Source organism: Crotalus tigris, unplaced genomic scaffold (assembly GCF_016545835.1).
Source record: "Crotalus tigris isolate CLP2741 ecotype Arizona unplaced genomic scaffold, ASM1654583v1 scf7180000024462.759394, whole genome shotgun sequence".
NCBI classification, from domain to species: Eukaryota; Metazoa; Chordata; class Lepidosauria; order Squamata; family Viperidae; genus Crotalus; species Crotalus tigris.
The window spans coordinates 388,989-413,729 of NW_024100633.1; the positions used below are offsets into that span (position 1 = coordinate 388,989).

Below are 24,741 nucleotides of genomic sequence, written 5' to 3' on the forward strand. Positions count from 1 at the left end.
CCCATTTGTAGGCACATTTTATTTTCTTATAATTAAATCATCGTGGGCAAGTGAAGATGATAATGTGCAAACGTGTAGGTAACTGTGGTTTTTGTACAAACCTTTGTAGGTGACTGTTATAGAAATGGAATGGGTGAAATATATTGCATAGGCTCCACATATTACATTTGACTTTGATGGACCAGATAAAAAAAAACAAGGCACTATTCCAGCATTGAAATGTTGTGCACACTGTTAGTGGTTTATGAATTTAGAATTCAGTATTGTGAGCCAAATGGTAAGACATGTTTCTAGATACAATAAACCTGAGATTTAGCAGATTAATAGAAGCAAAATATTTATTAAAGTAGAACGTTTGTTAAATCCAAAAGAAATTTTAGATGTGTATATTGTATATATTTTATGTAAGCTTAAAATAGGAATAGGATTTTATGCATATGCGTTTTGCATATTTTACAAATTTTGCACAAATGTAAAATGGCAGATGAGACTTTACACATTCATAAAGCTACACAGTGCATGGACAGATTTTTTGTGTTGCATCCAAAGTTCACTAAACTAAAGTCCATCAAAACTAGGAGCATTTGCCAATTACAAACCAAGCTAATTTCACCTACAACTAAGTCTGAGTCTATATGTATGCTCATTCACATATTAATAGCAGCAAGAACAGCCATAGTTTCCAATCATCAAATGATGGCTGATCAAACAGAAAGCAGGAAAAAAAATTGTGTATTGTGGTCTCCTTCCTGCTTACACAGAAAATGGCCAAGGATTATAAGCAACCCATTGGTTGTAGATTGCCTATGAGTGAACTAAAACATCTTCATATCATCTAAAGATTCTGGATCCTGAATTTATTTTAAGATCCAGAATACTTACTGAAGGTCCTGCAGGTCCAGGAGAACCAGGGGATCCAGATTCACCTCGAGAGCCTTGGGCACCCTCAGGGCCACGAGCACCAGTAGGACCAGCTTCACCCTGAATAGATATAAAGAAAGGAACATGAATTACTAGAAAAAAGCCCCAGCAAAGATATCCATAAAGAAAAGGGTGGAAAAAGGGCAGACCATGGCATTCATATGACCCACCACCATTCCTATTTTGCCACTCAATGTGGCTGCAGAGACAAACATGTGAGATTCTTTTCACTGGGTGGCTGAGAGGAGTTTAAGGGGCAGAATGATTGCCTTAATGATTTATGGAGATTGTCAGTCTTGGTTGTCTCAATCCAAGATCATGGTTGTCTCAATCCAAGCTTCTTGGATGAGAAGCAAAATGTCTTCAAAGAAAAACAAAAGAAGTCCAGTTGCCTTTTGAAAAAGCACCTTTGGGGCTGCCTTAAGTCTTGCAAATGTTTAAGGCACTTCTTAAAGCTCCTAAAACAGTGGTTCTCAACCTGTGGGTCGGGACCCCATTTGGGGTCAAATGACCATTTCACGGGGGTCAGCAAACCATCCTGTCCGCCATTTTTTTCCCTTTTCCCTAGCTGTCCTACTCCCTCTTATTGGTGGCCACACCCACTTGGGGGTCACCACAACATGGGGAACTGTATTGTGGGGTCACGGCATTAGAAAGGTTGAGAATCACTGTCCTAAAAACTCTCTTCTATGGGCCATGGCTTCACCCACCACTGAAGTATAATCTTCCACGTGGCCTGCATAGTCCAATAGAGTTGATAGGCCCTAGAACTGATGGTAGTTGCACACTTCCTGCTGCTGGACAATCAAAGGCTTTCCTGGGTCATACTACTAATAAGCATTTAAATATCATCAGAAAAAAAACTACTAGATTCTTTGTGACCTGTAAGAATAGTCAAGCAGTATCTTATAAGAAGAGCTTGCAACTTGGGGCAAATAGTTTTCTTTTCCATTTCCCCCTATTTTCAGAAGTTACATAATTGTCCTATGTTGGTTACATTGTTCTTTCAAGGAGACCCCCCCCCTTAGATCTCACATTTTTTCTGTAAAGTGGTATAAAGCTAGGACACAAATTTGAATACGCTGATGACTTGGCCACAGCAGTACAAGAAAAACTCATGGAAGTGGCAGACAGCCTCCCGTCCAAAGATCTTAAAATCTTGGGAAAATTCTTCACTCACTGGAGGCTCACTCCTAGCACCAGCAAAACGGTAACTACATGCTTCCATCTTAACAAACTAGCATATGTAACCCCGAAGGTCTACTGAAACAACAACGTACTCCCCTATAATCCTCATCCTAGATACCTTGGAGTAACATTGGACCAGACTCTCTCTTATAAGATACATCTAGAGAATATGGTGGCAAAAAAATCATTACTGGAACAACACACTCCAGAAATTGTGTGGAACTAAATGAGGAGCTTCATCTGCTACCCTCAGGTCATCAGCACCAGGGTTGGTCTACTCCGCAGCAGAATACTGTGCCTCTGTGTGGTTTAACAGCTGCCATACTAGTAAGTTAGACAGCAGACTCAACGATACCATGAGGATTATAAGCGGATGTATTAAAACCATCCTGACTTGTTGGCTTCCTGTTCTGAGTCATATAGCACAGCCAGCTTTACGAAGGCAAGATGCACTAGTGAGAGAATACAGAAAAAGTATGAACAACTCACTCCGACCGGTGCAAGCCGACCTTCCACATTTATCAGCTGGAAGACTCAAATGCAGAAAGCCCCCACTGGCACTTACACAACATCTGCCCAACCACTTTAACATCGATTCCCAATGGAAAGCCAAATGGGTTGCTGAATGCCCAGACATAGGTAGCCCTATATATGACCCCACAAAAAAGGCGCCAGGCTTTGAATGATCACGTTAGCAATGGACATTCCTGAATAGGATTTGCACCTCACCCAGCATCTGCTAGGACCCTCTGTATAAACGGGGCACAATATTCTCCCCTCAGTGTGACTGTGGCAGTAAGCTGAGGGCATATGCCGGTCCAGTATCTGATTTTTTTAAAAAATATAAACAGTGCTGCACTTCAATGGTTAGATGGCCTAGATACAGATATTTGAGCCTAGATCTTTTTGACATTTATATTTTATTGTGCTTTACTAATCTAAGTGAAATGTTAATATATATTGCTAGTCCATGATATGCCATATGCTAAAAAATAAATTAGCTGTGATGTGAAATATTTCTTTATTTAAAATAAACCAAGCAATCATAACAGATTACTGTGGTTTCTGGATAAGGAGCTCTGATATTTTGACCAAGGAAAGGAATTCTAAAATATGCCTCAGATGATGGGGGGGGGGAAGGGGAAAAACTCTGATTTTTTTGTGAGTAATTTGAACAATTAAAATCCTACTCCTTATATTGCAAAACCTCAAATTAAAAGACTTGCCCAGGGTGTGTTTTTTGGGCTGGTCTATTTCTTTCCCACCCTCTTTTGGATCAGATCAATTAATAAAGAATTCTGGACAACCTAAAAGCTTGTATACTCTCTTGTTATTTCGTACCAAACCTTTAGGCTTTTCCATTCTTGCTCTTCCCCCAACTCCGGATGAAAACACCATTCCTAAAATGCAAAATGCTAATATTCCTCTCCCCTCCCTCACCCCATCTTATTATCTGTGACATTCCCTTCAGAAGGATTCTTTTCTTCATCTTTTATAACAAGGGCACTTTGTTCCTGAAGAAGACCCATTGTTAGTTCTTGTGGGATACTGCACAAGGGGCCTCATTTTCTACCATCTCTACCTCCCCTCACACATATACACATGGCCCCCTTCACTGTCTAGTAACCATAGAAACCAGTCCACTAGCAGATTAGCACACTAAAATCAGAAGCCATGTGGTTTTGGGAATTCCCAAGGGAAGGCCATTCTCTCTGGCTGTCTCTGTGTTTTCCCTCTCCCTAATGGGCCTTACAATAAGGAAATCTGTGAAGCTGAGCCAAGGCACATAATATTATGATACATCTGGAGGGTTGATCCTCTGATTGCCTTGTCCCTTTGGCAAAATTCTGAGCTCTGTTCAAGCCTAGGGCAAAAGGCAGTCTGAACCAAATACTCAGGAATTCTTGAAAAGAATATGAAATACACTGAGGAATGAAGATACTGTTGAAAAAAATGTGTATGCAAAACACATATAGAGCCAATAGTACACAGAAAACGGAGTGTTCTTCAGCTTTTACAAGAGTTGGTTCCATCTGAGCATAAAAGTGTCTAAGCATGCTAGCTAGTCCTAAATTCATAGCCAGCAATTTCTTCATCTGTTCTCAAACTGATGGTAAATGAATGTTTGAGTGGGATGACCTGTGGCAAGAGGAAAACCTAGCAGGAAATGGCTATGAGATTTTTTTTTCACTTGCATATTTTTCAGTCTTAATTATTATTCTACTTATTGACTTGATAATCATTGCAATATAAATATTTGAACAAGCCTTCCAGATAAGGAAGTGAATGGGAGAATTTCCTATGATTTAAAACAAATTATTTTGGCCTGGGCTCTTAAAACACATTATTAAACATATTCAATAATGGGCCTTAAGTCTGTTAAGGATATTCCCCCTACAAACAAAATCATCACTGCTAAAAAAAAAAAGAGTCTAAATTGGTTCATCTGTCATCAACTCAAAGGTCTTCACATTATCTTATACAGGATATTCAGAAGCTTTATATTAGCCACTATTTCAAGACATTTTCTAAAGGCCTTGAAAAATTCCCATACTTGTTTTCTCCTTGTACTGTTTTCATAGCTAGACTCATTGCTTTTCCATCTCACTGCACCAAATTATGCACCCACAGAAGCAGATAAAACAGAACAAGAGAGGGCAAGATAGAACCCTCAAATTCTTCAGTGTAATTCATATTCCTTTCAATTCTCAGGCCCCAAAAGAAGTAATCTCCAAAATCAAAGATGGGCCCTGAAAGATCCATTAATATAAATGCAGTATAGACTTCCCTCTTTTTTTAAAAAAAAATTCAGGGCTAAGTGAAATATTTGCTAAGTGAGTTTTATCCCGTTTTACAAACTTTCTTGCCACAGCTGTTAAGTGAATCACTGCAGTTGTTAAGTTAGTAACACAGTTAAGTGAATCTGGTTTTCCCATTAACTCTGCTTGTCAGAAGGTTATGAAAGGTGATCACATAACACCGAGACACTGCAACCGTCATAAACATGAGTCAGTTGCCAAGTGTTTGAATTCTGATCACACAACCATGAGGATGCTTCAGTGTGAAAAACAGTTATAAGTCACTTTTTTCAGTGCCATTGTAACTTTGAACGGTCAATAAATGAACTGTTATAAGTCGAGGATTACAAGTAGATGCAGTTTATGCTAGACAATTACAGAAACATTACTTTGGCTTTGAAGCATGACTTGCCTTTGCACCTGGAGCCCCTGGAAACCCTGGGCCACCAGAAGGGCCAACAGGTCCCTGAAAAAAAGAAACAAAAGAAGTGGCTTTAGTGAGCTTGAAAAAAAACAGAACTGAATTCTTTTAATCATTTAGAATTGTAGGCTCATTTAAATAGTTGTACATTTCAGTCCTAAAGTATAATAATTGAATTATTTAAATGTAGAGGTGGATAGTTGAGGCTGAACTGAGCTTCCCAATGTATCTGTGGCCTGAAACAAGTTTTTGGTCAAACTGAGTCAAGAAATAACGTTGCTGATGTTTTTTAGTTACTCTTAGACTTAATAAAAAGAGCACTCAACTTCACTTGCTCCAGTTCTCCACCTGTTCCAAATTAATTTTTTTGTATTTAGAAGTTTGGTCAGGAAAAAAAAGTGCTTATAATAATATAGAAAGGTTCACAAGGAAAACATGGATGTAATAGATGCTGTCTGGGGGGGGGGCACAATCCAGAGTTGGATAATATAGTTATCATAACCAAGTGAAATGACTTGGATATTATTGGAATTTGAATTTGGAATCTGTGTCAGATCCAGTCTAGTTTCAAAGTATAAAATCATTGTTACTCCTTGTTTCTAACAAGCTACTTTGAAGTCTTTCTTCTTTTCTTCTCCTGAATTATTCATTAGATAGTTGAATAAAAATTCAGGGAATATTTATAAAGTTGGTTCATTTGATTAGCAGTAAAAGAGGGAAAAAAGTCAAATCTGCTTCACTTCCCAGAAATTTTGCTGACAAGGAACATCTGATGAAGCTTATGGATTTATGTTTTTTACTTAAGAGATTAACTATGGGAGGAAGAAAGATTATGTTATATTTAGAGATGATGACAAGCTATTAAAATTGTTTTTTATTTGCTGGAATGAAAGGGAGGTTACTCTTTTTCAGTTCTTTCTTTTTCATACTATTTTCTTTTTGTACTTGTATGTGTGTATTAATTTTTATTTCTTTTATTTATAATTCTTAATAACATTATTTGGAAAAAGGGAAGAATGAAACCAACATGAATAACTGTTGCCAAATCTGAGTGACTTATGAACAGTCATAGAAGGCCACCAAGTAATTATAAAATAATATTCCTTCAGTACCAATTTACTGCAGTACAAACATTTCATAACTGTTCTTTATTGTATAATAATGCATCCTCCTTCCCAGTAAAAATAACTACTTTATAAAAGATGACTGTAAGTTAAACAGCTTTTATTACACAAGTCAAGCTGGAGTAAGAAATATAAATCTATTTAAATGCTCAAAATATTAAATAGTATTTAATCAAATATTTTGTTCCAAAAATCAGTTCCATCCCTGATTCTGAAGATGTGAATACAATGTTTTACATTTTGAAAAAAAGTCATTATTCATCCTTTCTTCTCTCTGTCCCTTCTACTATTAAGTCAAGCCGCTCTTCATTGTACAACGAATAGAGAATCATCTACCTCTGTTTTTACCCCTTCATTTACCACTCTGAAATGGTATCTTTCAAGGTATCTTTAATCTTTGTTAGAGCAATCTTGTTCTTTGCAGCTTGCCTTAATATTCTTTAATATTCCTTAGTCCTGTTGTGTCCGTTCAAAAGGAAAATGCCCAAATCGTTGTTACTTTGACCATAAGGCATCTTCCTCAGATATCTACAATAGTTCTCCATCTCCTCACATCCCAATTCTAGTTCTTATTAGCTGCAGTGTCCCCTGGTGTACGTGTGTGTGTGTGTGTGTGTGTGTGTGTGTGTGTGTGTATGTGTGTGTGTGACACAATAATAGGCACAATGTTGCATCATGCATATATAAAAGGGGCAGGCCTTGAATTGCAATGCCATATCTACTATTTTACAGATTTTGATATCCTTGTGGATACCTATTCTTGTTCAACCTTACCCTACTCTGACTCCCTACACCATTTTTGCAGGCTCTTCTCCTTCTCTAACTATATCATCAATCAGTGTGCAAGAGTCTCTTGTTCTGGGAGAGCAGCTTCTGTTTCCTTCTGCTTTCACAATTTGTGTGACAGATATATGCTTCAGAATTGGTTTCCCTGTTCCTTTAATAATCATTATGGTTTGTCACACAGTCAGCCAGATATTCAGATTGGATTTGGCATTTTTATCCACCTACTGAGTCCTTCCCAAGGACCTAGGATAGGCAGATGTTGATTTTGATGGTATTAAAGGTAATGTTGCAGGATGTAAGCTGTTCTGACTAAAGCTGCCTTTTGCAATTGACTGATGGTAATTTTGATGGTGTTCAAAGGGTGCTCTATGTGTTTTGGCATTATACCCAAGGCACCTATTATCATTATTGCTGTTATTATGAAAATGTTATTATTATTTTTGTCTTATAAATATCACCTTATTTTTTTCCTCTTTTTGCAAAGCTTTCATCTTGCAGTCTTTGATATAGAAGATAAGTTTTATTATATAATGTTGTTTACTATGTAATGACCAGTATAACTGAGGAGAGGAGTTTATTTTTTAAAAAAGTTATTTCATATTATAATAACAATATATCTAATCCCATGATCATTTTCCAGAAGGGGAAAAATGAAAATATTTAATTACTTACCGGTGGACCAGCTGGACCAGGGAGACCATCATTACCACGAGCACCCTGTGTGAACAAAATACTGACTCAGAAAAGTATACTTCATCGTATAGTAGTACTGTTATGTTTGGAGTTTTGCTGCCAAATGGATTTAAAATTCTGAGCAAACCTTTAGTTGTCTAATAAGAGTCCTCCTCCCTTGTTCTCCATCAGTACACTAACATCTACTCTGGACAGTCGGGGGCATGCAAGGAAGCCAAGGAGGATAAAAGGGAAGAGGAAAGCTATTACATGAGTAGAAATCTCCTCGCATACTGCTCTTACTCATGGGGCAAAATGGAGCATGTGAGAAGGTACATGCTCATGAGAATACAAGCAATGAAAAGACCTTGGAGGCTCACTCCTACAACTACCCAGTTTTTCGAGGCACGCAACAGCTGGAATAAAAAGGTCTAAATTAGTTTTCTTTAAACTTCAATTTAGATATGCTAACAGTTCTATATAACTCTCCTAACCCTTCTAGAAAAGACTCTGGTTTTTAATCATCTATGTCTTTGGTTCACAAGAGAAAAGGGAAGATCTACCAGCTTTGAAAAAAATCATGGGAAACAACAACATCCTTCAATTTAGGACAACTGAGTCATATCTATGGCTATTCTTTGAACAACAGGTTTTAGAAAAGATTGTACTTTACAGGTCTGTAGTTCTAATCTCACAGATCCTGAGCAGGGCCTCTTGTGAGGAGTCCTTCTCAGCAGCTAATGGGTTGACATTCCTGCCCTCCTGTAACTAAAAACTAATTGCTTGGCCTAGTTGCTCCTATCCCAGGCAATGGGCCAGGAAAACAAATGGAAAGTGAGGCCAAAGGGTCATGTGACTGTTGTCAGCAAAATCCAAACCCTTCAACGGGGTGCCATCAAAGGACTTAAAGCAAAACAAAAAACATGCCTCCTTCACATGCCTTCCTTTAATTATAGCTTAAAAAAAACTAAATTTGTGCAAACATAACTCCTTAAAGGATAAAGCATCAGGTAACTCAGAAGAGCTTTTGAGGGACCATTTTGTGGTTTCAATAAGCAAATCCAGAGGATCACTCAATTGCAAACAAAACATCTTATTGAATTATTTGCTTCAGCTAATTAAAACCTCTTTTAAACATCCCCAAGTTTATAATTTGAATACATAATTTGCTTTCTCTTTCAAAAGTTTATATTCACCTATGTTTGTTGTTGTTTGTTAAAAAAACTTGTTTTTTTTCCTGCGCTATAAATGCAAACTGTATTTGGTAAGCGATAAGAAATTTAACAAAACTACAGTGATGACAAAATAGTCACCAGGAAATTACCTTCCTGTTGCCAAGCTTCATGTAGCTGGCAAAACCAAGGAAACAAAAATGACATAGATTTCAGGAAAATATATTTAACACTATTTTGAGGTAAAAACAGGGTAGGTTTTCAAGAGTCACTTTCCACCCTCAAATATATTGTAGTCAGTCAGTAAAAACAAAATCTCTTCCCCCCCCCCCTCACATCTCTCAAATCTGGACTCACCTATTCTCAGATAAACCATGTATCTTGTCCCTCACTTTCCCACAATTTCTTACATCTCTTCAATATGATGGATTTAAATTTGGTAATAGGAAACAGTAAATCCTACTGTTTCCTACTACTGGAAATCTGGACTTACTACTGTTGAGTAACTTAATTACTTCAGCTCCTTAATTTCTTCAACATTTCAAATTCCTACAAATAAACAGTCTGGAATCTGGACCAGAAATAGCCCTTAGAGAAATTTTACCATGTGGCAACAAAAAGCCAAAACAGATTTCATGCAATGTTTAGTTAGTACAATGACATATGAAGAATCACATGTTTTGAGCTGTGACATGGACCAACGGGATAGATTATTTAACTTAGAGTTCTGTAAAAATATCTGTACCTGAAACTCAGCTTTGTTTTGCATTATACCTGCAGTACACTTCAAGAACAAAATAAGCAAATATATAGAATAGGTCTGTTCCAGTAGCTTTGCTACAGAGAAACCCTTCCTATTGTCCAATCAATGTGTTAATTCATGATTATATAACTGTTGTGTCCTGAGCCTGCAAAGGCAGTCAACAATAACTTTTGTGCCTTTGAGTCAGTGTTGACTCCTACTGACTGCCTGGACAAGTCCCAGCAGTTTTCTTGGAAAGGTCTTTTGCACTTGCCTCCTTCCTAGGCCTGAAAGAAAGTGGTTGGCCCATTCAGCTGGCTTCATGCCTAAGGCAGAACTAGAACTCATGGCCTCCCAGTTTGTAGCCTGATGCCTTAACCACTACACAAACTGGCTCTCTACTAATCCTATAAGCCTTGAGGTTAAACAATGCAGACACATTGTTTTATACCAAGTTAAAATGCTGTTGACTATATTCTCCTGCCTCCCCGGAAATTGCTTCTAGAAGCATTAACCTAGAACAGGGGTAGGCATGGCTGGCTCAGGAATTCTGGGAATTGAAGTCCACGAGTCATAAAAGAGCCAAGGTTGCCTACCCCTGACCTAAAAGCTATACTTCAAAAGGCAACCCTTGCTACCTGCTGCTTCCATAACCTTTCAGTGTATGATACTTAAGGAGAAGCAGGTGGGGGAAGAAAAAGGGAAGGAAGAGGTGGGAAGACCTATAATGCATTGGCTTTTCTTTTACTACAACATTCCTCAGTCTGATCAACTTCCGAAGTCTTTTCTAAACAGCACAATCATTTCTGAGAATTTGGTCCACACATATAGAAGGTGCCCAGGACAGGTTTAGCACAAAATTTAATTCTATATTTGAGGTCCAGACCACAAGATAATTAAAGCTGTTTTCTACAGAAATGTTTCCCTTTAATTAACACTGCTTTTGTACAGTTTCACTATTTGTGGCACAGTAAATGCTACCATTTACTGTATCCTAAAGGTACATTAAAAAGTATATGTGCTTTGCATGCACAGCCACGATAGTACTGCATTAATTTTGCTTCATTGTTTACACTGAATTGGCCACAGTGAATGAGATGGTGATTGCAAAGAGGGGAGGGATTTTCTGCTGAAGGCATGGATGCATGTATGCACTCTGTAGATGTAAAAAACACTCAAGAACATGTCAAGGTGGCAAGATTTGTAACATTTAAACTATGCTCATACTTACAGCAGCACCAGATGGGCCAGGACGTCCTCTTTCACCTGGCAGGCCACGGGGACCCTAAGAAATAAAATAGAGGCAAAAGTTTAAAAGGTATTACAATTCTACTGTCCTTCAAGAGAGCTATCTTCTGAAAACTAGTAGCCCATGTGTTTTATCTTATAGTTCACCAACCTGAACAGAATTCACACTGGCCATGGTAGATGTGCAGACACCCTCTAGTCTATACCATCACCAAATTGTGATAGTTTGCCAAAAAACAAACTATCCAACATATAGTGACAGAGTGCCAAAATAGAGCTTATAATGGAGATTTTGCTGATTTCCTGGCTGTGACAAATGAAGCAAAAAATTATATCTGTACTCTAGACATAAGTTTATAATATTTTAGATTTTGTATTTTGTATTTTGCATTATCTTTTGTTTTAATTGAAATGTGATGTGAATCTGCCATGGCGATAAAAAATAATAATCATTCACAGATGAAATGCCTGCTAGGATATACAAGCAAGGGATGTAGTGAGAGAGATCTGAATATTATTAAGACCCTATTATTTGTGTATATGCATTTACCATGATCGATACAGTGCATCCTATGTAAAAAGTAGGAGACCTCTTTACGTGAGAACTTTACACTGTGTCATCTAGATTCCATGGAACACAAAATGTAAATGCAGTCTATTTGCATTAAAGGAGGCAAAGAAGGGATATGTAGATGGACAAGGTATACTATAGATAATTATATATGGACAGTGACCAATGTTAGTGTTGTGATAATGATTAAAAATAACTGAGCAATACATCCTCACCATGGGACCAGGAGAACCATTCTCCCCAGAAGATCCAGATTCACCCTAGAGGGAAAAAAACCCAATGGTAACTAAACTATTATTAGAGATTTGTGTCATCAAATAGTCCAAGAATATGCAAAATAGATTGGGACATCTTGGTTAGCCTCAGATGCAAAATCATTATTGCCTTTCACATCAAGTGAACATCAGAGGGCAATTCACAAGCATGGAAAACACATCAATAGCTAAAGGAAGGCTGGGCATTTCAACACATCATCACTAGATGCCCTAGAGCTATTGGATTCTGTAAGAGGTTAGTCCAGCTCCTATCAAAAGCTTGGTATCAAGTTAGCCATGTTTTTATGATACTTAATCACTCTTCAAGCAGTACAGGTAGTTGTCTTTAGTGATCATAATTGGGGCCTACAACTCAGTCATTAAGCAAAGCAGTTGCTAAGTGAAACCACGATTGTGCTTATCTTATTTCAGCTTTCCTTTGCTTTACAGGCTTCTGAAGATTGTAAATGTGAATCTTGGCTTCAAGGTTACTTTTTCATCACAGTCAGAACTGTGAATGGAATCTAAACGAGGCAATTGCCAAACAAGGGCTACCTGAGGTCAATTCTCTCACTGCAAATGAACTCCAGTTTTCTAGACCTGGAAGTTACTGAGGTGGGAATGTGGTCTGGATTCCCTGAAGGGAGAGTTTACATTTCAGAAGAGCAAAGAGACAACACAGTTTGGTTGGTCAAGACAGCTCCTCCTTTTAAGTTCTCAGAGGATGTTTTTAATGAGGCAAATAATTTCCTTTATTTTGGCGAGATTTCTGTGGGTGAGGAACAATAAAGGAAACTGCTTAGAAGAAACTCAGCATGTTTTTCTTGGTTTTTGGAGCCTGAGAGTTATTTTGGATAAGTGGTGAAATGAGTATCAACTGTCAACTAGGAGGGCTAGAGATATCATAATGCAAGTGGCATCATAGAAGTTAGCAAAAGGAACAGCAATTGGTGGTCTTAAAATAATACACATGAGTATGCACTGTATTAATATGATCATAATTAATATAATCATGATTTAACTGTTTTCAAATAACAGTTTTTTGCTGTTTCTTTTGCATTTCTTTTAAAAATGTTTTTATACAAGTAGGGTTGATTAGCAGTCTTCAAAAGTACAATCCCATTGTTTAGTATCTGAATGTACTATCAGTAGAAATCAGCACCATTTTAACAGGGAGTGTTTCTCTCTTCTATCAACTACAATAACTGTTTCTGTTCCCTTCTGTAACTTCCTTGAAAAAAATATCTAGACTAGCAAAAAATATCTAGACTAGCAAAATTCATTTATATCAAATCAATTTCAATCTAGGAATGGTTAATTTTACTTCTCCAGCCTGCAACCATTGGATTTAATGTTATTGAAGCTTCCCTTTAAAAAGTAGGAATTGGTAATTATAATTTAATATTTCAGAGTGTGTGGGAGATGAATAAAATAAATGTAAATGTAACAATGTGCTAAAAATAGCAGGCTTTTCACCAATCACATCTTAAATAGGAGTTTCAGGTCGTACCTTAGCACCTAGAGCACCAGCTTCTCCTTTAGAGCCATCTAAACCAGGATATCCCTAGGAGGGAGGGAGGGAGGGAGGGAGGGAGAGAGAGAGAGAGAGAGAGAGAGAGAGAGAAGCATATGGATCAATTATGAATTAAATAAAAATTTAAAAATCTCATCTACAAAATACAAACTTACTCTGTGGCCTTTGACACCAGGAAGGCCTGGGGTCCCAGGGAAACCTCGAGCACCCTAAATTTAAATGAGAAATTAATTGGTTAAAAAAATAGACACGTTTTTTAAAACATAAATGCAACAATTCCTACAATACTGGTAACTTCATAACAGATAAAAACTACAATATCTGCAAAAGCTAAAGAAAAAACTAGGTTTTTGATAGTCATATTACATAGAATGTAGATCAGTTGGACCCACAGATGTTTGTTGTAATAGAAGAAAACAAAACAAAGCCTGTCAAGAAATAGCCTTTATAACCGTTCATTTCCTTCTCAATCTGATTATCTTCTTCATTAAAGGGAAGACAAGAATATTTTGCTTGCTCCCTGTTATTTACTTCCTCCTTTCAGTATCCTGATTTAATACCAGTCTTTTCCCTTTAGGATATACAGAATTACAATTCAGCAATAAAAGTACCCAAAAAGCAGGATATCCTTCCTGCCCACTTAGCATTATGAAGGTTGCATGTTTCAGCCTGTCACCAGGAAGAGAAAAGAAAGACACTTTGGCCCCAAACACTATAATTTTATACTGTGCCTCTTATAACCTGTAAGATAAAATTGGATGATTGTAGCAATCTGTACTGATATGGAGCAGTGGTGGCACAGTGGTTAGAATGCAGTACTGCAGGCTAATTCTGCTGATTGCCAGCTGCCAGCAGTTTGGCAGTTCAATCCTCTTTGGTTCAAGGTTGACTCAGCCTTCCATCCTTCCAAGGTCGGTAAAATGAGGACCCAGATTGTTTGGGGGCAATATGCTGATACTGCAAACCACTTAGAGAGGGCTATAAAGCACTATGAAGTGGTATACAAGTCTAAGTGCTATTGCTATATGGAGGGCATGGCCATACCTGAGATCCAGGTAATCCACGCTCTCCTGACTTGCCAGGTTTGCCTGCTTCACCCTGAAAAAACACAAAGTGGATGCAATTTTATTTAGGAAGGATCCCATTTACACAAAATATATCAACAAACAAGAGGATAAGACATCATCAAGACTGTGCTGGGTTGGGCCTGACCTATGATAAAGTCCAGCATTCTATCATCAAAACTCTGCAAACACAAAAGGACATCTTTATTTTTTAAAGTATGGGATGTGTTTTTTCTTGTACAAAGAGAAATACAGAAGAATCAGATCAGCTTTGGCTTTTCTGTCTCCTTCTCATGAGCCCCAAAATTAGATAAGGTACCATTTTTAAATGAAACAGATCTAAACTTAGACCATCATCAGTATAATGTTTTGGCTGGATATTTTCATTTTGTATACGCTTAACAGTTCATTCCTAAAAATGTATGTTCAGAAGCAGCTGAATGCCATGGAATTGTCTAGCTCAGGGTTAGGTGACTGGGATATTCTAAATGTCCATTCCATAGTATGAGTGTTCCTGTGTATGTACTGGGACACTACGCATCCTCTTCATGACCTGTTTCCTTGTTACCTTCTGGGAGGAGGCTTTGTGGTATCCGAAGCAGACAGATTCAGTTGTAGTTTCGTTCCATACAGTGTTAACCTTGTGAACTCTAAAGCTTCCTCTTTCCGTAATGTATTCAAGATGGTCAGTGATTAATATTTATATGTTATTTATATGTAAGGGTGAAGGTTTATACATACGTTGAATATAGCATATTTAAATGTGTGTTATGTATGTGTATACCTTTGAGAGCAAGCAACTAAATTTCATGTTTAATGTGTGCCAATGTGCCCATAGTAAAAAAATAATGACAATAAGGGTCATCTTATCTTATCTACTGTATGTATGACTGACAAACAGAATCTGGAACAAAATAGGGCTATGTGGGGTATTCCTGCCTGGGGGGGAGGGGCAGTCATGTCCCTTTCTACTTCATTCTTCTCTAGCTTTTAGCTTTCCCGTTTGTTTTTCTTCTCAACAGTTGATCAGGCACTAAGCATGCTCAGTTAATGAATGGCCGTGGGAACTGGATATGTTTAGTCTAACAAAGAGAAGGACTAGGGATGGCATGGTAGCAGTCTTCCAATATCTGAAAGGCTGTCACAGAGAAGAAGGGGTCAGCCTATTCTCCAAAGCACCTGAAGACAGGACAAAAGGTAACGGATAGAAAGAGATCCTGTGTAGAAAGGAGACATTTCCTGAGAGCGAGAACAATTAATCAGTGGAACGGCTTGCTTCCAGACGTTGTGGGTGCTCCAACACTGGAGGTTTTTAAGAAGAGTTTGTCAGCCATTTGTCTGGAATAATATAGCGTCTCCTGTCTGGGCAGGGGGTTGGATCAGAAGACCTTCAAGGTCTCCAAGATTCAGTCACAGCTTTGTTCCATACAGTATTAACCTTGTGAACCCTAAAGCTTCCTCCTTCTCTTATGTATTCAAGATGGACAGTGATTAATATTTATATGTTACTTATATGCAGTGCTTTTTTTCTAAAAAAAAAAAAAAAAAAGGTGCCGGAACTCACACACGTTATATAACCCGCCTTGCATACCCTATATAAGGTTCCATCCAAAAAAAGTGCCGGAACTCTGTTCTGGGCGTTTTATGAGGAAAAAAGCCCTGCTTATATGTAAGGGTGTAGGTTTATACATATGTAGTATATAGTATGTTTTAAATGTGTGTTATGTATGTGTACACTTTGAGAGCAAGCAACTAAATTTCATTTTTAATGTGTGCTGTTGTGCCCATAGGGGGAAAAAATGAAATAAAGGTTACCGTATCTAATGTAATCTTCCAACTCTGTTATTCTGCAATTCGGTTCTCAGTGAGTTGTGATGCAACAATTCATTCTTTCTTTTAAATGGTATACCTCTGTAAATCTTGGGTTCTGTCAACTCTACAAACACCTTCCTCTTCAGCATAGTTATATTAGAATTCACATCTCCCTTCTGAGAACAAATGACTTATTGGTGTAAGGTAATTAACATAAACATCAAAATATAATCTTTAAGTAAACATTTTAACATAACATTTCTAGCAAACTCCTTCACCTAAGCTGATTCACCTATGCCGACTCTATTTTTGGGATGTTAAGAAAATAATGCTCACATCCTCTCCTGGTTTTCCGGGCGGTCCAGGTGGCCCACGGGGACCCATTGCACCCTAGAAGATAAAGGAAACATATAACTGAGAAGAATGAAATATAAAATAAGGGGTTGTAATGACACTCTCTAGATTTGGTATGGCATTGAGCAACAAATGAGACATCCAAATTCCTTGAATATTAAACTCAACGTAAGGTGGGTTCAAATTCTGCCTCAGCTGAGGACTTCCCAAGTCCTGACTCAGGGATTTAAGCATTGATTTCCTGGAAAATATCTTTTCCAATACCAAGTGAAAATATGTCTACCGTGTGTATTAACAAGGAATCGCCTATGTTCTCCGGCAGTTTAGTTTATCACAGTACAACTGCTTAGTAAGAGGGATACCATAGAGGAATGTTTGTGTGGAAAAGTAAAAACATTATTTGCTGTAATACAGACCCTGGGGTTATTCACTGAAAGCAAACAGTGGGAGATTCATGATAGATAAAGTCAGATAAAGATTAATTTGTAGACAATGTGTAGTTCAATAATAGTAATGACCACAAATTTTAATTACTTTAAAAAGAAGAGTAGTCACATTTAGGGAAGACAAAGCAACATTTTAAATTAATGTATGGTAGATGTAAAGATGTGATGTTGTAAAGGTGCACCAACAATGGTCAGTTGTATTCCTGAAAGCCACTAATAAATGGTACAGTACTTCAGTTACACCACCAATACTCTCAAACAACATCTGGCTGTTCCAGGTCCTTGGGGAGGATTCAAGAGATAGATAAAAAAGTTAAATCCAGTCTAAACATCTGGCTAATTTTGCGATCAACCATAATAATAAATAAGGATCATTTTAGGAATTGGATCACAGCTTCATGCATTTCATAATCCTTCTTAGTTCTGCTTTAAATTGATATTTCTTTCAATTTATTACTGGGGGTGTTAATAAGCAAATTTAATCACATACTAAGATAACTAGTATAAACAGGTATAGTATAAAATATAAATGATTTACAGTATATATGAAATTTATACAAGCCCAAACATATCTCACAGCAGCCTTCAATAAAAACCCATTGGAGATTGTTCACACATAAAGCACCTCTAATTTTTTGCCAATGAAATAATAGTACAAAGATTAACAATTAAGAACCAGCAAATCAGATATCTTCCTCAAAAAACTATCTGAAGCAAACCAATAAAAGTTGAAACCATGTTTCTAAAATCAATAAAGCAAAGTTATGGGCCTCTGAAGCTTTTCCTGAGGTCTCAGAGCTCTTTCTGATTAAGTGAGTTTGCAGCAAAAATGGTACGCGAGACTTCCATTTCCAGCAGTAGATCCATTATTAAGGGTATTATCCTACCCTGAAATTATTTTCATGTGCATAACAAAACTATAATATTGCCCTCATATATTTGCAGGATTGTATATTTTCCGAAGAAATGAGAACTTATTTGTAATTTCCCAAACAATTCCATCTCAGTGGCTATTAATAGAGATGTCCATCAACATCCCACATGAGCCTTCAAAATCTTATTCATAGAGGCAACTGACAGTGACAATATCAAGTAGTTTCACAGTGTGCCAATGTATTCATACCAGACTCAAACCACAAGTCCTCATTTTCTATTCCTAGTTTCTTCTCTATTGATATCTTCCTCACCTTGATCCAAAGAAAAAAGACACCTTAACCACTTCCATCTGGATCAACAATTTCTGTCCTACCAGTAATCTGAGCCCAGATCAATCCATGCAGGAAATTCACTTTGTGTTCATAATATAAGGAATATATAAGCCCACTGATCTTTATACATAAACTTTCTGCTACTTCTTTGAATATATGTGACCATCGGCAGCAAACCATAGGTCTCAAGAATTGTCACCTATTGGATTTGTTCAGGCATTCTTTAAACAGAACACACATAATCACAAACTAGGAAACTGATTTTTAAAAAGCCAGGTGAGATAAGCTAATGACTAAACGATATTTCCACATTGTTGCTACTTCCCATCCCTGATCCCTCAAAGTGATCTGTACATGACTTGAAAATTGTCTTTGAATTCTGCCAACTTAGAAATGTTGAGAATATGGAAAGAAAATAGTTGCTCCTCCCCACACAGCTACAGGTTTAACAACAACAATGACAAAAAATAAAAATCCACTCATCCCCTCTTTAAAGGAAGGAAAGAAGAACCTATCAGACTGAAGGCCTTTGCAGGCAGTTGGAATGCTGCCTAAGAGAAAAGATCAAGTATTGTCACTTTCAACCCTATTCATTTTGGGCAAGCTGTGAGATCAATGAAATTGTTACGCCAACATTCTCTTCTCAGGATATTCTGTGCTAGCTGGAAGTCAAGAGCTCAGTGAAGGTACAGTAGTGGCAAGAGTTCACTCCAACGTGGGGATGGCCTGTCCTCAATACCAAGCATTTCCATCTGGAAACTGGCCTTTGAATGGTTCCTTTTATACAGTAGTTGAAACTAGCCATGAATTGGCTCACCTGCCAAAGACATGGGATTGCCTAGAAGTCAAGCTAATCTAGAAGGGATGCAAATACATTTGTGTGGAAATGCCCAAACCTTTCTGATAACCTGTATATCATACTGTCATGACCCTCTCCTCCTGCCCATAGTGCAATAGTTTAGTTGATAAAGCAGTAGATGCTTATTTTAATTACTGGGACAGTAAAAAAAGTATAATTGTTTAAAATATGCCACAGTAAATAATATCCAGGCATAAAAATATAATAAAGTATATGAAATAAAACTTCAAGCTCAAAAGAATCAAAAACTGCAAAGCATTCACAAAAGGATAATTTATATGACAGAGTAATAAACTGAATAAAAAAGACAAGAAATTATACAATAATTCTAAATATATAAAAGAGAATAAACTAATGAGATCTCTAGAGAGAGAAAAATATCCCATAGCAAATTAAACTCCTACAGTGTCAGCTTTCTATGTTAATTATGTGAGAGAGGGGAAATAAAATGGAATGTTGGTTACACAAAGGAATTTTGACTCAGCAAAATTCCTGAGAAAGGAAAAGGAAAAAAAATATTAAAATCACAGAATGAGAAAATTATGGTGATCAATAGTGTAAGTATTGAAAGAAAATTTCATCAGTGCAGTCCTATACAAAGTTATCTAAGAGACAAAAAATTTAATTTGCAAGGACAGATGTAAACAAAATCTACCAAGTCAACAAATGCCCGAAGACAAACGGTGATAGGACCAATAACAATAAGGGAAATTTGTGATGCTATAAAGAAGACAAATAAAGATATAACCAGATAGACCAGATGGATCATAGGCTTGTTATAATTATTTTGAGGATGAGTTTTTATTACCTTTGCAAAAAATGATGCCATTTTAGATACTAGAAAGAAACTGGATAGTTGGACAAGGACATATATACCGTAACAGTGATTCCTAAAGAAGGATAGGATTTGGCTTTGCCAAAAAAATTATAGGCCAATATCATTACTGAATAACGATTATGAGATATTCATAATTTTAGCTGAAAGACTGAAAATGTTCTACATTATCCATGAAGATCAATGTGGCAATTAGAAGATAACATTAAAAATGTTCTTAATGTATTAAGAGTACTTGAGCAACACAATGAAAAACAAACAGCCTTAATATTTTTTGATGCAGAGAAAACCTTTTATAATTTCAGCTGGAATTTTCTGTTTAAAATTTTGGAAGTTATGAATTTTAGAGAGAACTTTATTTCACAGGTGAAATAGCTGTATACTTCACAAAGCCACAAATAATTGTGAATGAGAAATTGACCAAGTCTGGTGATATACAAAAAGGCAGAGATGCCCAATTTGAATACAGATATAAGACAAGATGAGAGTGTTGCTGGAGTGAAAGTTAAAAAAAGATTATATAGTTTATAAACTAAAGGCATTCACCAATGATTTGTTTTTAATTTTGGAGAACCCTTTGGAAGGATAGATGTATAAATGAGAAAATTAAGAGAATTAGGTACATTGGTTGGATTAAAAATTAATAGAGAAAAAATAAAGATGTTGACAGAGAATATGAAATCCAAAAATAATTGTCTGTGAAAACAGGTTTTTGGATTGAGAAAAGTAAAATATTTGGGTATCACTATAACTAACATGATTTGTATGTTATTTCAAAATAACTCTATTAAAGCATGGAATGAAGTTAAGAAAGATTTATCAAGATGAGGGAAATGACAATTTTCATTGTTGGGAAGAATTTTTGTGGTAAAAATGAATGTGTTACCTGGAATGTTGTTCTTGTTTCAGACAATATCTGTTTTGAGACTTGATGCATCATTTAAACAGTGACAAAAAGACATATCCAGATTTATATGGTGCGGAAAAAAACAAGGGTTAAATAAGACATTCACCAAGATGGAAAGGAAAGAGAAAGACTGGGACCTGATTTAAACTGTATTTTGCTGCCTGTTGTTTGTTTTGAATGCAGGAATGGCTTTTGTTAAGAAATAAAAGATTTTTAAATGTGGCAGATCATTGTCTGAAGCTTGGGTGGCATGGTTAGTTATGATATGACAAAGTTAAAGTATATATAGAAGTTAAAAAATTATATTGGGAATGCCATATATGAATGTGAAAGTACAAAGTACAAACAGGTACAAACCTAGATTATGCCCAAAATACTGTTGTTGGCCTCATCTCAAGAAACATATTATAGAAAAGTGGGCAAAACCAATAATATATAAAGAGGGTCAGAGGGTTTAGTTTCAATGGTTCCTATATGCACAATTAAGAGAAAGATTTAATATAAAGTCACCAGGAATAGAATGTGATAAATCTGAAAATGAATTGTGTACTAATGATGAACATGCAGGTGCTAAAATGTATAAATGTTTGTTCAGATTTGAAAATAGAGGAAGAGAAAATTAAGGAATATACAATAGACTAAGAATGATGGTTATAATATTCAAATAGATCAATGGGGAGAATGTGGTTAAAAAGTCCCAAGGCTCATAATATCTGAAAGATTGGGTTAAGGTCCTGTAAATCTGTAATAAGCCTCTGCTCTTTTAATAGCATATCCACATCCCCAAACCTTCTGTAATGGAATTGTTGGCTTCATGGTGCTAAAGTGAGCAAAGTAACAAACTAGAGAGTGGGAATGGTTATCCCCAATTCTCTCTCTCCAAGACACATCCACCCTATGCTCCATTAGTATTCCCATTTCTCTCTTTTGACCCCAGGATTAAAATTAGTGCAACTGGAGAAGATTGCTCTGAGGGAAAGGATTGAGAAGAAGTGTACACAGGAGAAAAAAAATTGTTAAACACAGAACATTTCTTCCTGAAAGTGTACATTGCTCCTTGTGTTACCATTAAGGTAATAAACGGTTTTGCTGAGTTGTGTTTAAAAAGGGCAGACTTCTTAACTTTCCTTCACTTGATGAATCCAAGAGTGTTACAAGAGATGAAAAAGGGATTTATGTATACAGGTAGTCCTTGACTTACAATAATTCATTTAGTGACCGTTCAAAGTGGACTGAAAAAAGTGACTTAATAACCATTTTTCAACTTTGATTGTTGTAGCATCCCCAAGGTCATGTGATCAAAATGGCAACTGACTCATATTTATCTCTGCAGTGTCCCGGGTTCATGTGATCACTTCTAGTGAACGTTTCACAAGCAAAGTCAATGAGGAAGCCAGATTCATTTATCATGTTACTTAACCTAACAATTGCAGTGATTCACTTAACAACTGTGGCAAGAAAGATTGTAAAGTGGGGCAAAACTACAACTACAACTGTTTCGTTTAGCAACAGAAATTTTGGACTCAATTGTGATCTTAAGTCAAGGACCACCTGTACCATGCATCCATCATATTCAACCAGGGATCCCTTTTTGTATCTCCTCAACAAGATCCCCAATTTCTCAGTGTGCTATATGTAACACAGAAAAAGGCACGGTGCTTTTATCTTTCCTGATGCTCACACCTTCTAAGGATTCTTAGATTGGATATTTCAATCAGTTTTTCTATTGGCTGAAGGTTCAAGGGAAATCTCTGCAGGTAAACATGGCAATTAAAACATAGCAATTTTTCAGTCTTTTGTGCTGAAAATGTCATGCACGTTTTGTCTTTGGTTAAGACAACCCTGCTTCCTGGATACTCACCCCAGGACCAGGTTCTCCGGGTTCCCCAGGGCTGCCTTGAAATCCTTGAGGGCCCTGAAAAAATGGTGGCAGAAGCATTATCAATGATCATCTCAAGATAGAAGAAGAATCCTTCTATTTTTGTACTGTATTATTTTCTGGACATGCAAGATCATCTCTAAGGAAAGTGTCAGATTCTGTACTCACAGGTGATCCTGATGGTCCTGGAGGACCTCGCGGTCCCATTGGTCCCTATATAACAACAACAAAAAAGGAAAAACAATCATATCAATATTGTTGTTTTATAATTGAACCACAAGAGAACAGTTGAGCCTGATTGAGAACAGGGCTAAACCCATGGCTGTTGCTATAATGTTGGTTCATTTCATTCTCTCTTTCTCCCTCTGCATCACACAGAACTATTTTTATTTATGGAAGGCATGCTGAGGCAAAAAGAAACACACACACTTACACACACATTCTTACAGAGCTTCTCTTGGAAACAGTCCATGTTGACTATACTGAATTTCATTTACAGCTTGCCAAGTAATGCAGAATAGCAGAAATTTCCTGCTGGAAGTTTTGTGGATCCTGAAGAACAGTAGCTGTTTGCATAACTTCAGCCCTTGATCCAAGGGCAACACTGAGGGAGCTCCTGTAACAACCCTATCTATTACTTCCCTGCCTATAATCATCTGTTTCAAAGATTTGGGCACTTGCCCTCAAGAAGCTTTGGCAAAAAAAATAAAATACAAAGGCCTAAAGCTATTTTCTAAAACCATTTCTACATTACAGCAACCTGCTCAGGTTCTTGAGTAATCTCATAATGCAAACTAAGAAAATCTTTTTTAAAAAAAACGAGCAGGGCACTTTTATCTGAAAGTGTGGAGAGCTCCCAAGGCAGAAAATGGAAGGCCTGAAGAGATTTCTACAGGAAATGAGGGGAGATTCTCTCTTCTGTCTTTGCTTTTTAAACAATAGGTCCAATTGATCCTATGGCAATGGAATTCTTTCCAAGCAATATAGAATATCACTCTGACAAGAAACCATTTTTTTTGCTGGGATTGAGATATCAGGAAAATTGGTATTGTCATGGTTTTGATGGAGTCACTTCACAACTTTAAATTTTGCCCTGCTCCTGTGCTAGTTAACTGATTATTAAACTAGGAGTGTAACTCTCTTTAGTAATGTGGGGTTTTTCAAATATAGGATCCTTTTGATTTAAAGAAATGAATGGAAAGGGGGTATAATCTTAAATTATTTTCAATCAAGAGATTCATAACCGTTCTTGATTTATTAGGTTGCATCATGAAGGTTAATCAACCATTTCTTAATGGCTGATACAATCTAGATAAAGTATATGACACAGACGTTTGTCTGCCATTTCTGATTTTCAAAAGAAAAACAAGTAGTGTTGTAAAGCAAACTGACCGCCTTGAGAAGATCGAGAAATCATATATGCATAAATAATAACCTAATTCCTCAAATTAAGGCTATCTGCAGAATACCTTGTAAAATTTTAAGGTTAAAGCTCATATCACAATATGGCATATTTCTTTTTGACAGCATAAAATTAATTTAATACACTTGCTTGGAATCTTTACTAATGTCAAATTGAGTAAAAATTGCACAACCTTGCAAATTATATATTTATAATTTTTCTGAAAATATAGTTTTGTTTAAGACAAAATAAAAGGATAATAATAAGACTAAATAATAATAAAACAAGCACAAAGTACTCTTGATGTCTTTTTAAAAGAAGGAAATGAATATATCTATCTGCTTTGTAGATCTGCATAGACTGTATCATTGTGAAAATTAAAATTAAATAATTAATTAAATAATTTGGAATATAAAATGACCAACGCAGCTTTTGCTGATACTGTAATAGCCAACCAATTTTGCTGATCTATTTGAAGTTTCCCAAAATGCATAATTTCTAATAGAAAAATAGGCATTTAATATGCCAAGTTGCTCAAAGTATA

At 36.6% G+C, this 24,741-nt stretch overlaps 1 protein-coding gene across 3 annotated transcripts in view; it reads right to left on the reverse strand.

Annotated features, from left to right (window-relative positions):
* The window catches only part of COL2A1 (collagen type II alpha 1 chain), an 88,486-nt gene that overhangs the window by 45,691 nt on the left and 18,054 nt on the right, over nucleotides 1-24,741 (reverse strand). For all 3 annotated transcript variants that reach the window (XM_039332764.1, XM_039332762.1, XM_039332763.1), the window contains 11 exons: nucleotides 22,964-23,008; nucleotides 22,778-22,831; nucleotides 16,644-16,697; nucleotides 14,476-14,529; nucleotides 13,587-13,640; nucleotides 13,408-13,461; nucleotides 11,859-11,903; nucleotides 11,056-11,109; nucleotides 7,911-7,955; nucleotides 5,320-5,373; nucleotides 883-981 (listed from right to left, as the gene is read on the reverse strand). In XM_039332764.1, the coding sequence (XP_039188698.1) occupies nucleotides 883-981; nucleotides 5,320-5,373; nucleotides 7,911-7,955; nucleotides 11,056-11,109; nucleotides 11,859-11,903; nucleotides 13,408-13,461; nucleotides 13,587-13,640; nucleotides 14,476-14,529; nucleotides 16,644-16,697; nucleotides 22,778-22,831; nucleotides 22,964-23,008 (612 nt within the window). The remainder of the gene's footprint in view (nucleotides 1-882; nucleotides 982-5,319; nucleotides 5,374-7,910; nucleotides 7,956-11,055; nucleotides 11,110-11,858; nucleotides 11,904-13,407; nucleotides 13,462-13,586; nucleotides 13,641-14,475; nucleotides 14,530-16,643; nucleotides 16,698-22,777; nucleotides 22,832-22,963; nucleotides 23,009-24,741) is intronic.